Here is a 13,525-nt window from a genome sequence, read left to right on the forward strand (position 1 = left end):
CTCACACGAGCTATTGGCATCAAATTAGGAATCATTGTATATAGTTTTTCAAACTATAAGCTTATAAAAAAGCAAATACATCAAAACCAACATAGCAGCCAAAGGTTGCAACCATAGCCTAAGGAAGAGAAGAAACAACCTAGCCGAAGCATACCTGCAAGCCAATACGTCACCTGATATATATGTGCAGGGTTGTTTCTAAAGCACCAAAAGTTTACTTCCCCAATATTTATAGGAAAATGCATATATATTATTGTAAATAAAAAATCATATGTTAGGTTTCATATGGGTGATAAGCAGGAAACCTGCTTGAAGCATCCTAGTTAAGCATTCTTCCTATTTTACCATTACAGAAGAAATACTTGCATTTCACGAAATTTGAATCGTAGTTTGCTTGAGTTGATAGGTTTGCAAATAGAGAAAATTGCTTCTATACCATCGACAATCTCAACAATGGCTGATTTGCCATCCAACAAGGCTCCAGTGCTTATATACCAGACACGAACAAATTCTATTGCTTATATACCACTAGCAGTTAGTCTAGCGTTATCTCACACCGGTAAGTGGCCAAAATGATTATTCTGCCCTCAATGGCAAATAAGCAAACTGTGAAACATGTCCAAAAAAATTTTGACAGCAGTCCCCCTCTATTTTCAACATTCCAGCAAATATATAGTGACTATCTAACAATTCCAGCATACAAATATTTCGAGCAACAGAGTAATACTCAAGAAAATCCACACCATTTAGAAGAGATTCAGCAAGCACCATATTAAATCTTACACAATCAGTACCAAGTTAACATCATCCAGAACCAAAATACCACAACCAAAATATGTTGTTCACACAAGCAAGTCTCTAAATAAAATAGCATGCAAATGAGGAGGTGCAATACATAAATAATATGCGAGATTTTAGAGAATTTCACAGTTTCAACTTTTTTTTGCTTCGACTGGCCATTGCTTGGCTGTTAGGTGCAGCTCTCTTCTTGCTTTGAGTGCCCATTGCGGGGCTGTCAGGCGCAGCAGATATGACATTTGATCTGCATCAATTTTTTTGATTACATACTATGGTACACTCACAGAATATAGAGATCTCCAGAATATAAGTAAATTTGGTGCAGTTTTCATACCTTCTAGATTTAGTAGTCTTCGATGATGTCGACTTGGCAACATCGTCTTCAATTGCATCACTTGAACATGAAAGTAGAGCTAGTGCAGTTTCATTTTCTCTTGGACATGGAAGCAGAGGTAGTGTACCATCAGTTGCTTGATCTGATGTTGTACAAATAGCTTTTGTAATGGGTTTTTTCTTTCTTTTGTCCCTGCATGAGTTTCATATATTAGCTTAAGTAAGACAAGAGTAAGGTGGAACAGAAATCTCATATTGATATAGCAAGTACCTTTTTTGCTTTGCTACTTCTGCATAGGCTTCTAGTGCTTCAGGAGCAGCATCTTTGCAGCTTTGCCATCTATGTCCATAAGCTTTGCAAATTGAACACTGGTGATGGCCTTTCTTTCCCTTTCCCTTGCTATTCTCAGCACCACTTTTGTGCCTCTGCACCTTTGGCCTCCAGGGGCCCTCCTAAGGATTGGGGGAGTCAAGAAGAATTCTTTGTTCACACTAGGCCATTGAGACATGTCAGTTAGGCCAGGAAGAATAGGAGCATAAGCTGCAACGAACTTGGCAACGCTGTAACAATCATCAACGAAGTCTTCTATTGTGACCCCCCTAATTCCAGTAATAAAGCTAATTGCATGTTTGCAAGGCTTCCCAGAGACTTGAAATGCCCTGCATGTGCATGTCCTATTTGCTAGATCAGTGATGTGGCACTTGCCACCTAGTGCAACACTCTCACTCACCTCTGCAATCATGTCATCTATTCTCTCATATTCAATGTCCAGCCCCCTGCTTATGTCATTCAACTCCTTCATGACACTTGGAAGTATACGTCGACCTTGAAATTTTCTAGCTACCCTTCTCCTCTTCTCAAACTTGACAGTAATCTTTCTCCTGATCTTGTCCATGAGCTGAAACAACATGAGACCTTTGTGCTTGCGGATCTAGTTGTTGAAACACTCGGCCAAATTATTTGTCACATAATCCACTTTTTAGGAGGTTGAATATTTGCTCCTTGACCATAGCCTGCTGTGGTACTTGTTTAAATATGCTATTGCAGCAGCCTTTTTCTCCTCTATGGCTGCCATGTGATAGTCAAACCCTCGAGGAGTCCATGAATAAGCAGCCGGCCACAAATGATCATCAAAAACTTTACCATGAAACTTTTTCTTGAAGTTCACAACCAAATGCCGCATGCATTCTCTATGTTCTGCATACCCAAAGACCTGTTCGATTGCAGTGTCAATCCCTTTTCCCGCATCTGAACATATAGCTAGACCAGGGGGAGAGCCAATAGCATCACGAAGCTTCTCCAAAAACCACACCCAACTTTCAGTAGTTTCTGAGTCAATAACTCCATAGACTACAGGATACAACCAATTGTGCCCATCAACGGCACAAGCAGTAGCTAATTGGCCTCTGTACTTGCCTGTCAAATGAGTGCTATCTATCGCCAAGTAAGGTCTGCAGCCAGCCAAGAATCCATCGCACAAAGGCTTCAGCCCAACAAACATCCGTATGAAATATTTTTTCTGATCATACTCCATGTGGTCAATCGCAACTATGCTTCCAGGAGACCTCTTCTCAACCTCAGCTTTCCAAGCATATAGCTTGTCAAAAGAATCATCCCAGTTACCAAACAACTTAGCCATTGCTAGCCCTTTGCCATGGAATACTTTCATGTATTGGACGTTGATCTTGTACTTGTCATGTAGCCTCCTCCGTAACTCCATCGGCCGAACACTAGGATCTTCTTTTACCCAGTCCATGACTTTCTCACACACCCATGCCTTTGAAGCATTTTTCTGCTTCTTTTTCTTCTTTGCGCTAGAACAAGTGTGCTCCTGCACATGAACTTTGACCTGCATTAAATAAACAATGGAAAAAACTAGTGTCAGTCAACTCCATTTTATAACAAAAGATCACTCAACAAAATTATGCGACTAACACACCTCCATAGTTTCTTGGTCATCCAACCTCCCAACATGAATTCTCCATTTACAATCCGTCTTCTTTGCCCGGCGACAATAAGCCCTAAATCGAGTAGGTTCACTTTTTTCAACCTTGAATTCGAACTCTTTCTTTACAGCATATGTAGCAATTGCCAACCTAAACTCTTCAATGTTGGGGTACTTTGCGCCAAATGCATTGGCGGGTTTTCTTTGTCATCAGCATTTTCTGGAATAGCATCCGGTCTAGCATCTTCTGCAACCCATTCCTCATCATCACTGCTATCCTCAACATAATCATTATTTGGTATATCTTTTTCTTTGACCTCATCATCACTCTCGGAACCAACACTGCCAATTGAGTACTGGTCCTCCTCATCTACACCAACATGTTCATATTCTTCATGCGGATTGTCAAGATATGTATCTGTTAGGCATACACTAGCTTTATCAATGACGCTACTTGGTTGACTAGGCAGTGCTATAGATGGTGTTTGGTTCGAAGGAGTACATGGAACATCAACATTATCACTTCTCTCGGAATATTTGATGATCAAATGGCCACTTCTATTCTGATCAAAACAGGCAAACATTTTCATGCATTCTTCATCATTTGACACAGAGATATTTTGGCCACTAATGGAATCAAAGTACTCAAGAAATATATTATCCTCTGAGCATAAAGCAAAATTTCCGGCAATACAAGCCAGCAAATCCTTCATACTTGTCCTACTACCCTCAATAATCTGCCAACTAAATATCGAATCCCCAGTGATTTTGGTTCCACTGCCACAAACCTTCACCTCTACTGTATAGCTACAAGACTGGATCATCCTGTGGATGATGCAAACCATGTCAATTGTGCATTCTACTACCAAAAACTGCAGCAAAAAGGGATAGAGAGCCCGAGAAATTACCTAGCGCAAATAGCAGAGAGAGAGGTCGAGCCACATTCATCAGCTATGCCATCCTCCTCGTCGGGCATGGAATTCTGGGGCAGATGGGCTGCTGCAAGTGCGCCCAGAAAGGAGTTGATCTTGGGGAGGGCCTCGGCCGTCGGCGCCACTGCCCCACTCTCCACCTCGCCGGAATCCCCAATGCTAGGGTTCTGGGCGACATGGCCACTCGGAGAGGTTGGTGCTGCTGGGCCCCATGTGTTGGTCGTCGAAGACGTGGTGAGACGCGGTGGTACAGGCGCGGCGGCGATGGGGCCGTCCGACAAGGGCTGGGGAAGCGCTGGCGGCGGTTCCGCCATGAAGGGCCGCCTAGATAGCATCAGAGATGCGGTGGGTGAGAGACCTGGGGAAGCGCCAGCGACGATTCCACCATGATGCGGCACCGAAGGGGGGTGGGGGAGTGGCGGTGGGGGTTGTGGTGGCGCCGACGGGGGTTCCTCCATTGCGGCTCGCTGGAGGCCGGCGTTGCGTTGCGCATGCGGATTGGGGATGGTCGGGGGGTGCGTGGAGTCGTGGGATGGGGAGGGTCGGGTGCGTGTGTGAGTTGTTATTTTTTCTAAACTAAGGGTAAATTTGGAATTTGTGGGAAATCTGACAAGGAAAACGGACACTATCTAACGGCAGACTAACGGCAATGGCAAAAAAGCAATAGAATTTGTTCGTGTCTGGTATATAAGCACCAGAGCTTTGTTGGATGGCAAATGAGCCATTGCTGAGATTGTCGATGGTATAGAAGCAATTTTCTCTTGCAAATATCCTTGAGAAGCAACAATTTGAATAGAGGGATGATCATGCACAGTTCAACCAAAATCACAGTTGCAAACGCCAGCCATATCGATATGGTCGTTGAGGAGAAACATTCTAACGGAGAAAGGCACACAAAAATCTGAAAGAAACAAAATCAAGTAGCAACTTGCCAGTTTGTAAAATTGGGAACAGAGCACACCATAGTGTGGCTTCGTATTGTTCCCACAAAAAAGGATAATAAAGCAATATGGCTGAAAAATGCATTTTTTCTACTTAGGGAAACTACTCGTAAGAGGTAAATGAAAAATATAAAATAGATGGACAATCATAGTTCTCTAATCCGAGACATGCATCTGTTATATGCCTCTATCAGTACACAGGAGGCAAGACATCAACAGAAGAAAGGAAAGAGGATTTGTGAGACTGTCACCAAGGTGAAAATAATAGTCATAGCGGAACAAAAAACATCATCTCCACATTTGATCTGAACCAAGGAAAGAAGTGGACTCCACATTTGATCTGAACGTCATCTCATGGATTTGTGTTGCAAACTTTCATTTTTCTTTCTCGACTTGATGAGTCTAGAATATTATGTTACCAACCAGATATGAATCTTAGGCAGATATGATGGTTGGAACCTTTCCAAGATCTATGATGTAGGTCCCGACAAGGTTGATGTTCTGGCCGACACACCTAGCCGGAAGATCTATCATTGTAGTATCTTGATTGAGCAAATCGACCATCTTCTCCATGAGGATCTCGAGTGACTTATTAGAAGTTGTTCCTTATGGATCCTTTGTTCTCCCGAAGCCAGACCTTTACTTGATGTTCCAGATACCGACTGGTATTGGGTTAAGCTGGTACATCAAGGAGAACATTAGAAGCGGAGTGCTAAATGTCTCTCGGTCGATCATCCAGATTTTGTCCCCTTGGCCCCGCCAAGGTGAAATCTGAGAAGGTGTTATCTTCCTTTGCATCTGCATTTTCTACCAGCATTCATCATGGTAGTACGTTGTGTTGCCAGGATCCTTGACACGGATATTGGTAAAACCCTGATGGATATGGAAATGCTCAAGTTCTTGAGAGCACGCACAAGCGCTAGGTGTTATCATCGGCACTAACTGGGCTTGCTCTCAGCTCCTCGGTTATGCTATAACTTCTCAAACAGTGGCTCACTCTCTACTGTTGAGCTTCTCCTCAGTTACTAAAATCATCCCTTGTGTTGTTTTCAACAAGGTAATCCACATCATCCATTCTAATCCAGGCATGCCATTCTACCGACCCCCTCCAAACGATCGCTCGAGAATTGCCTTAGGCTGGTATAAAGAATATCGATGATCTCTGAATCAAAGGTAATCCTTTTTGCCACTTAAGGGGATATTTCTACGAGCCACCTTTCCCTAAGGTGCCCCGTTATGGTATCATGGCAATTATTTCATCGCTATCTTGAAACCATTCACCATCTCCTCAAGTGTGGAATTGTTGTCTACCTAGTGAACCCTCGTCATTTGTTCCACTCCATCCCTCTAGATGTGTGTTTTGTGTCTCAGCTCGAGTGGTGTTGCTATGCCTCATTCCGCGAGTTGATCCTAAGTTGTTCGATCTTCGAGAAGATCGATCCTTCTAGAGTCTCCTTCTCCTCTTGTTGTCATGTTAGTGGGAGTTCTCAGAGGAAGACATCGAGTCAAAGATGGTGATCGAATCAACGCCCCTATGAAGTGCAACCTGGATCGTGAAGATTGTGTTAGTTGCGTTTTCCTCTTCATCTTACCCTACGCCTGAATCTCGGGACAAGATTCTTGTTTAGTGGGGGTGTGTTGTCACATCCCTAGTTCTAGTCTGCTCTGGGTTAGCTAGTGTTGTGTTGCATCATGTTTAAATTTCTCTTAAAGTTGAAATGGGGATTGTCCAAACCCTAGCATCAAAGGAAATCACTAGGTTCAACTAAAATAATTTCAGTGAATCCAAATGGCTTTCAAAAATGTTCATCATTTCTGGATAATGCTAGAAACCATAACCAGAGGTGTTGCACATTTTTCCATGACATATTTGGTCACTGAATTAAATCATATGTACCTTGCATTTCGACATTTAAATGCTAGTAAATATTTTAAATGCTCAAATAACTCTGGAAATAAGTGTGTGCTGTTGGAATTAATCTAAACAGAGCCTATGATTATTTTCAGGATTTTTGAAGGTGTCTAACTATTTTTAATAAATCCACAAACTTACAGAAAAATAGAAAAACAGAAACTAAATTAAGTAAGAGAGAGAGAGACTTACCTGGCAGCCCAGCCAGCCCACCTGGCAGCCCACTGGCCAGCCCGGCACTGTGCTGGCCCGTGCCAGCCACCTGCTTCCTCTCGCCAGGCAGGCAGAGAGGAGCGCGCCGGCGCGCGCGCGGGCGCCACGCCACCAGGCTGTCTGCCTGCGTCGCCTAGCCACCGCGACGCCTCGCGTCTTCTCCTTGGCGCCACCCCGCAGACCCCTCTGGCCCCCTCTCACATTCTCCCGTGCTCCTCCCCTCCTCTGGCTCTCTCCCTCGCACCACCCGAGCGGGTTCGTCGCCGCCGTTCGCCACCACCGCGGCCACCGCGTCCGCCTCGCCTCGCCGAAGCGCTCAGAAGCCCCGCCTCGTCCCCCTCTTCCTCCTCACCAAGATGGAAGGCGCCGGAAGCCCTGGATGCCGCCAGCTCCGCCGTCCCCTTCCTCGGGCCGCCGAGATCATCACCGCCATTCCGTCACCTCCAAGCCTCCTCCGAGCACGCCGACCATCCCAACGTCTCCGCGGTGAGCTCATGGACCGAATTCCCCTCTTCCCCGCCTCGATTTCTTGCTTTAGCCGTCACCCCCTTGAAGACCGAACCGCGCAGCCGCACGAGCTCGTCGCCGGCCACATTCCGGTGACCATTTGGTCCCAGGCATGCTCCCATCATACTCACCGCATCACGTAGACGCCGTAGGTGATAATCGCACATCGCCACGGCCATCGTAGCGTCGACCCCGAGCTCACCCGAGCTCCGGCGACCACCAAGGTCGACGCCGGCGACAACTCCGGCCTCCCCAGGCCCAACCGCCACCACCACTCGATGCGCGAGTTCACCAGCAGTCCGTAGCATCTCCGCCGTCGATTTGGTCGACGGAGGACCAAATCCGAGCCTCACCGCCGTGTCTGGCCTCGCCGGCGTCGAGTCGCCGGCGAGTTTGACCTGTTCGACCCGGGGTTTGACCTCCCTGGGGTCAACACACGTGGGCCCCGCCCCTGATTAGATTAGTTTAGGACTAATTACCCCTGCTGACACTGACAGCGGGCCCAGTGGCTGTTAATTTGATTAGTTAGATTTAATTAACCCTGTTAGTTAATTGTGTCAATGACATGTCGACCCCACTGGTCAGGTTTGACCTGGACCAGGTCAGTTGACCTGCTGACGTCACACCTACGTCATGCTGATGCAATTAATATTTTTCTGGAATAAAGATAATCCAGGAAATTCCAGAAAATGTTTTAAACTTCTAAAAATCATATAAATTCAACCGTAACTCAGAATGAAATAATTTATATATGAAAAATGATCAAAAAAATCCAATCTATCCATCTGTACCATTTTCATGCATGTTAGAACAACTTATGACTACTGTTTAGGACAATTCAATTAAATGGCATTTAAGAAATCACATATGGAGTTTGAATTTGAACCTAGGATTCAAACCAACTCTATTTAACTTGCTGCTAGTTGCATTAGCTCAAACCACAGCATATTGACATGTCATGATCATGCATCATATTGTGCATTGCATTGATTGTATTTCTTCCATGTTTGTCGGTATTTGTCCCCTCTCAGTAGATGATGTTCCGATGATGAGTTTGATGACACCGATGAAAAACTATACTATCTTCAGAAGTGCCAGGCAAGCAAAACCCCCTTGTTCATTCCGATACAATCCCACTCTCTCGCTCCTGCTCTATTTTACTGCATTAGGACAACAACGATACAACTGTTACCTGCTGCGGCAGTTGAACCCCTTTATCCTCTGCATGAACTGTCATTGCCACAGTAAATAGATGAAACCCACTAGCATGAGTAGGAGTTGTTTGAGCCCTGATGTGCCTACTCATTCATGCTTGTTTGTCATGCCTGCTATTGCTTAGAGTTGTGTCAGGTCTGATTCATCGGGGATGAATTGGAGGTGTGTAAACATGTCCTACTGTGTGTGAGCTAAGTGTGTGAACACGATTTGGTAAAGGTGGCGGTGAGATGCCATGTAGGAGTACATGGTGGGTTGTCTCATTGCAGCCGTCCTCAGGAACTGAGTTCTGTGTTTGTGATCCATGAACAATTACTACCACACATTGGGTTCCGGTAACTCGACCCCTCTTGACTTATTAATCAACATGATCTCTATCCAGGAGTTGCAACTAGTTTCTGGTGTTTGTAGGTAGTGTTAGTAGTCTACCAAGTGCCACCCGGTACAGGTGGGCTTGGGACAGACTAGGCACCGTGGCACGGTGTACCAAGCATAGATCCACCCGTCGAGGTGGGCTTGGGAACCCTGCACACATCGTTTGGGGCCGTGAGCGACACCCTGGCCGGATCTCCTTGCGGATGGAACCCGAATAGGCGATAAACCTGGACGAGAGACTTGTGTGGTTAGTAAGGTCGTGGCCGACACCCTCGCTGGGCTTCCGCTTGAAGGTTGCCGAGTACATGTCGTGTAAACGGCGGTAAGTGGTGAGAGCCTGTGTGAAGAAGTACACCCCTACAGGGTTAATATGATCTATTCGAATAGCCGTGTCCGCGGAAAAGGACTTCTGGGTTACCTGTACAGTTCATAGACAAGTGAAAGTGGATACTCTAAAATACGCAAGATAAGCGTGAGTGCTATGGATGGTGTTCTCGTAGGGAGACGGGAGCGGATCCATAGTGGTGTATTGATATGGTGAATATGTGGACTCGTGTGCGCCACCTCAAAAGAGTTACTTGCAGTCGTAGTTCAGGTTAGCCACCGAGTCAAAGCTGGCTTGCTGCAGTTAAACTCCACCACCCCCTTTGTTGATAATGATGCATATGTAGTTAGTTCTGATGTAAGTCTTGCTGGGTACATTTGTATTCACGTTGCCTAATTTATGTTTTTGTAGAGAGACTTTAGTCTCGCTAGTAGTACCGTGTGGACTTCGACGTTTAGCTTGTTACCTCAGCTATGATCTTGTGCCCTCGGCAGGATCTGGTAGATAGTCAGGCTTCTCAGCCTTTTTCATTTGTAGATGTCTGTACTCAGACATGTTAAGCTTCCGCTTGTGCTTGACTTGTGTGCTCTAAATGCTGGGTCATGAGACCCATGTTTGTAATATCTCGCTCCTCGGAGCCTATTGAATAAATACTTGAGTTGTAGAGTCATGTTGTGATGCCATGTTGTATTTGCACATATCGAGCATATTGTGTGTATGTTATTGAAATGCTTGGTATGTGTGGGATCTGACTATCTAGTTGTTTATCCTTAGTAGCCTCTCTTACCGGGAAATGTCTCCTAGTGTTTCCACTGAGCCATGGTAGCTTGCTACTGCTACGGAACACTTAGGCTGGCCGGCATGTGTCCTTCTTCGTTCCTGTGTCTGTCCCTTCGGGGAAATGTCACGCGATGAATACCAGAGTCCTGTTAGCCCGCTGCAGCCCGGTTCACCGGAGTCCTGCTAGCCCAGTGCTACAGCCTAGATTCACTCACTGATGACCGACACGTTCGATGTTGGGTCATGGATGCCTGTCCCTGTAAGTTTGTGCCACTTTGGGTTTACGACTAGCCATGTCAGCCCAGGCTCCTTATCATATGGATGCTAGCGACACTATCATATACGTGTGCCAAAAGATGCAAACGGTCCCGAGCAAAGGTAAGGCGACACCTGTGGGGATACCGTGCGTGAGGCCGCAAAGTGATATGAGGTGTTACATGCTAGATCGATGTGGCATTGAGTTGGGGTCCTGACATCAAGATCGTGCCATAGAGAGAACACGAGAGAGAGAGAGAGAGAGAGAGATCAAACACATAGCTACTGGTACATACCATTAGCCCGAGGGTGAACTACTCCCTCCTCGTCATGGATAGCGCCGGGATGATGAAGATGGCCACCGGTGAGGGATTCCCCCTCCGACAGGGTGCTGGAACGGGCTCCCGAGAGGTTTTTGGTGGCTACAGAGGCTTGCGGCGGCGGAACTCCTGACAGCTTTGGTATCAGAGCTTGACTGCCTGTAGGATTAGCTAGCCAAACTGGTCGAAGTTGAGTCTAGAAATTCTTTAGTTATATAAGGGAATTGATTGTGGGATGGAACGTAAGGCTCTTTTTACTCCTTATACCTTATGCCCTTCTGATCTGAGTCATCTTATCTTTCCTACGGGGTTAAGGAATTAGGATTTCTCTTCTTTCTATCAGGATCACGTGTTACTAATCCGTAGACCTATAGGATTGATGGTTCTAAGCTTGAGTTCAGTTCCTACTATCTTCTGTATGTTAACTGTTGATCTTGAAACCTTGATATTGTGCTTCTGAGTGGCTATGCCACCATTTTTGTAGCATGTCTCCAATCTTTCGAGCATTTACAGCCGTTATGCTGTCCGAGTCATCCCAGGTTTCTAAATAGTCTGATGCATTTGCAAATCCCTTCCTCCTGTTCCCGATGTGCCTTTGGTCAGATTAATCACACAAATCAGTGAGTTGAGGTACTTTATTGCCTTGACATATATGTCGGAGCTAGTATTATGACCCTAGGTGTCTCAGGGGGTCATCTAGTAGTCTAGCCATGTTTTGTGTTCCCAGTGTGATGATTCTGGCCATCATTCTCGAAAGCATCCCGTGATGCCAGTTAGTAGTAGGTATTCTACTCCTGGGTTTCTGAGCCCAAGATTCACCCTACTTACTTCATGTTGATAGTAATTGCTAGTGCCTTTAGGATATTAGTAACCTTTGCGATAGTCCTCGAGGTCCGTGGTATATCGTTCTTCCAAATACCATGAACCATTCTTGGCAGGAGTTCTTTTGAACCAAAAGATCACAACCAGAGTGCTCTTGATGAGTTCTCCATTCTATATTGTGAATCTGCCAGTTCTACCTCTCTGCATGGATTACCCGGAAGAAACTTGTTGAACTTGTTCGACATTCTAATCCATGCGTCCACAACTCAGAAAATCGTATGTTCTTTTGAGTTGTCCCCCTTAGTCGTCTTTTGACCCTCGTCTATCAATTGATAGTCAAGAGTATGCGTGCATTCGTTCATTGATGCCTATTATTCTTGTGTTCCGTCAAAGCCATTCTATTTCAGAACGACTAGGAGAAACAAACTCCAGTACCTCATCCATATCCAGGATTGGGTCAAAGTAGTTGTGTTCTGCAGATCAAATGCCAATCCAGCTTTTGATTCTGTTCTATCGTGAAGTATTACCCACTTTATGTCAGGAACGTCATGAGAATTGCACCTTCTCTTATGAATTCTTGATGCAGTGATACTCTCGCCATCATCGATCATTCCTCGGTTCCACGTTGTTGCAGCCGGAGTGCCGACAAGTGAATCGTGATGTGTGAACTCAATACTCCTTGCAACTCCGTTGCTTGGTAGTTAAAGGACAATAATTTCATTCTTAGCATGTTGGTTATTGACTCATCATTCTAAGAATGATCGTGCTACCTAGTCCATTCTCCTGGTGCACTCCTCGATCGATGAGTTAGGATTATTTCAAATCTTCGCTCTTTTGATCATATCGTCTTGCCCTGAAAAGCAAGATTGTTCTCGAGCTATTACTCTGGAACACTTAGGCTGATCGGCATGTGTCCTTCTTCGTTCCTGTGTCTGTCCCTTCAGGGAAATGTCACGCGATGAATACCGGAGTCCTGTTAGCCCGCTACAGCCCGGTTCACTGGAGTCCTGCTAGCCTAGTGCTACAGCCTGGATTCACTCGCTGATGACCGACACGTTCGATGTTGGGTCATGGATGCCTGTCCCTGTAAGTTTGTGCCACTTTGGGTTTACGACTAGCCATGTCAGCCCGGGCTCCTTATCATATGGATGCTAGCGACACTATCATATACGTGTGCCAAAAGACGCAAAATGTCCCGGGCAAAGGTAAGGCGACACCCGTGGGGATACCGTGCGTGAGGCTGCAAAGTGATATGATGTGTTACATGCTAGATCGATGTGGCATTGAGTCGGGGTCCTGACATCAAGATCATGCCATAGAGAGAACACGAGAGAGAGAGAGAGAGAGATCAAACACATAGCTACTGGTACATACCATCAGCCCGAGGGTGAACTACTCCCTCCTCGTCATGGATAGCGCCGGGATGATGAAGATGGCCACCGGTGAGGGATTCCTCCTCCGACAGGGTGCTGGAACGGGCTCCCGAGAGGTTTTTGGTGGCTACAGAGGCTTGCGGCGGCGGAACTCCCGATCTATCTTCGTATTCGATGTTTTTAGGGTACGTGGACCTATATAGGCGAAAGAAATCGGTCGGGGGAGACTCGAGGGGCCTAGGAGACAGGGGGCGTGCCCTCCTATCTCCTGGCTTCCTCGAACCTTCCCTGGCTTGAACTCCAAGTCTCCCGGATCATATCCTTTCCAAAAATCACGCTCCCGAAGGTTTCATTCCGTTTGGACTCCGTTTGATATTCCTTTTCTTTGAAATACTGAAATATGCAATAAAACAGCAATATGGGCCGGGCCTCCGGTTAGGAGGTTAGTCCCAAAATTAATATAAAAGTGTATAATAAA

The 13,525-nt window shown here is 45.8% G+C and overlaps 1 protein-coding gene across 2 annotated transcripts; it reads right to left on the reverse strand.

Annotated features, from left to right (window-relative positions):
• Window positions 1-1,868: 1,868 nt before the first annotated feature.
• Window positions 1,869-3,172, reverse strand: LOC123094792 (uncharacterized). 2 transcript variants are annotated; one of them, XM_044516694.1, is made up of 2 exons: window positions 3,072-3,154; window positions 1,869-2,963 (listed from the first exon to the last, which is right to left on the reverse strand). In XM_044516694.1, exons 1-2 carry the CDS (start codon window positions 3,075-3,077, stop codon window positions 2,112-2,114), a joined length of 858 nt encoding a protein of 285 aa, XP_044372629.1. In that variant the 5' UTR covers window positions 3,078-3,154; the 3' UTR covers window positions 1,869-2,111. The 2 variants fall into 2 exon arrangements, with proteins under 2 accessions (XP_044372629.1, XP_044372628.1); XM_044516693.1 differs by having other exon boundaries at window positions 1,873-2,981; window positions 3,072-3,172.
• Between the last annotated feature and the right edge of the window lie 10,353 nt (window positions 3,173-13,525).

Source organism: Triticum aestivum, chromosome 4B (genome assembly GCF_018294505.1).
Source record: "Triticum aestivum cultivar Chinese Spring chromosome 4B, IWGSC CS RefSeq v2.1, whole genome shotgun sequence".
In the NCBI taxonomy this organism is placed as follows: domain Eukaryota; kingdom Viridiplantae; phylum Streptophyta; class Magnoliopsida; order Poales; family Poaceae; genus Triticum; species Triticum aestivum.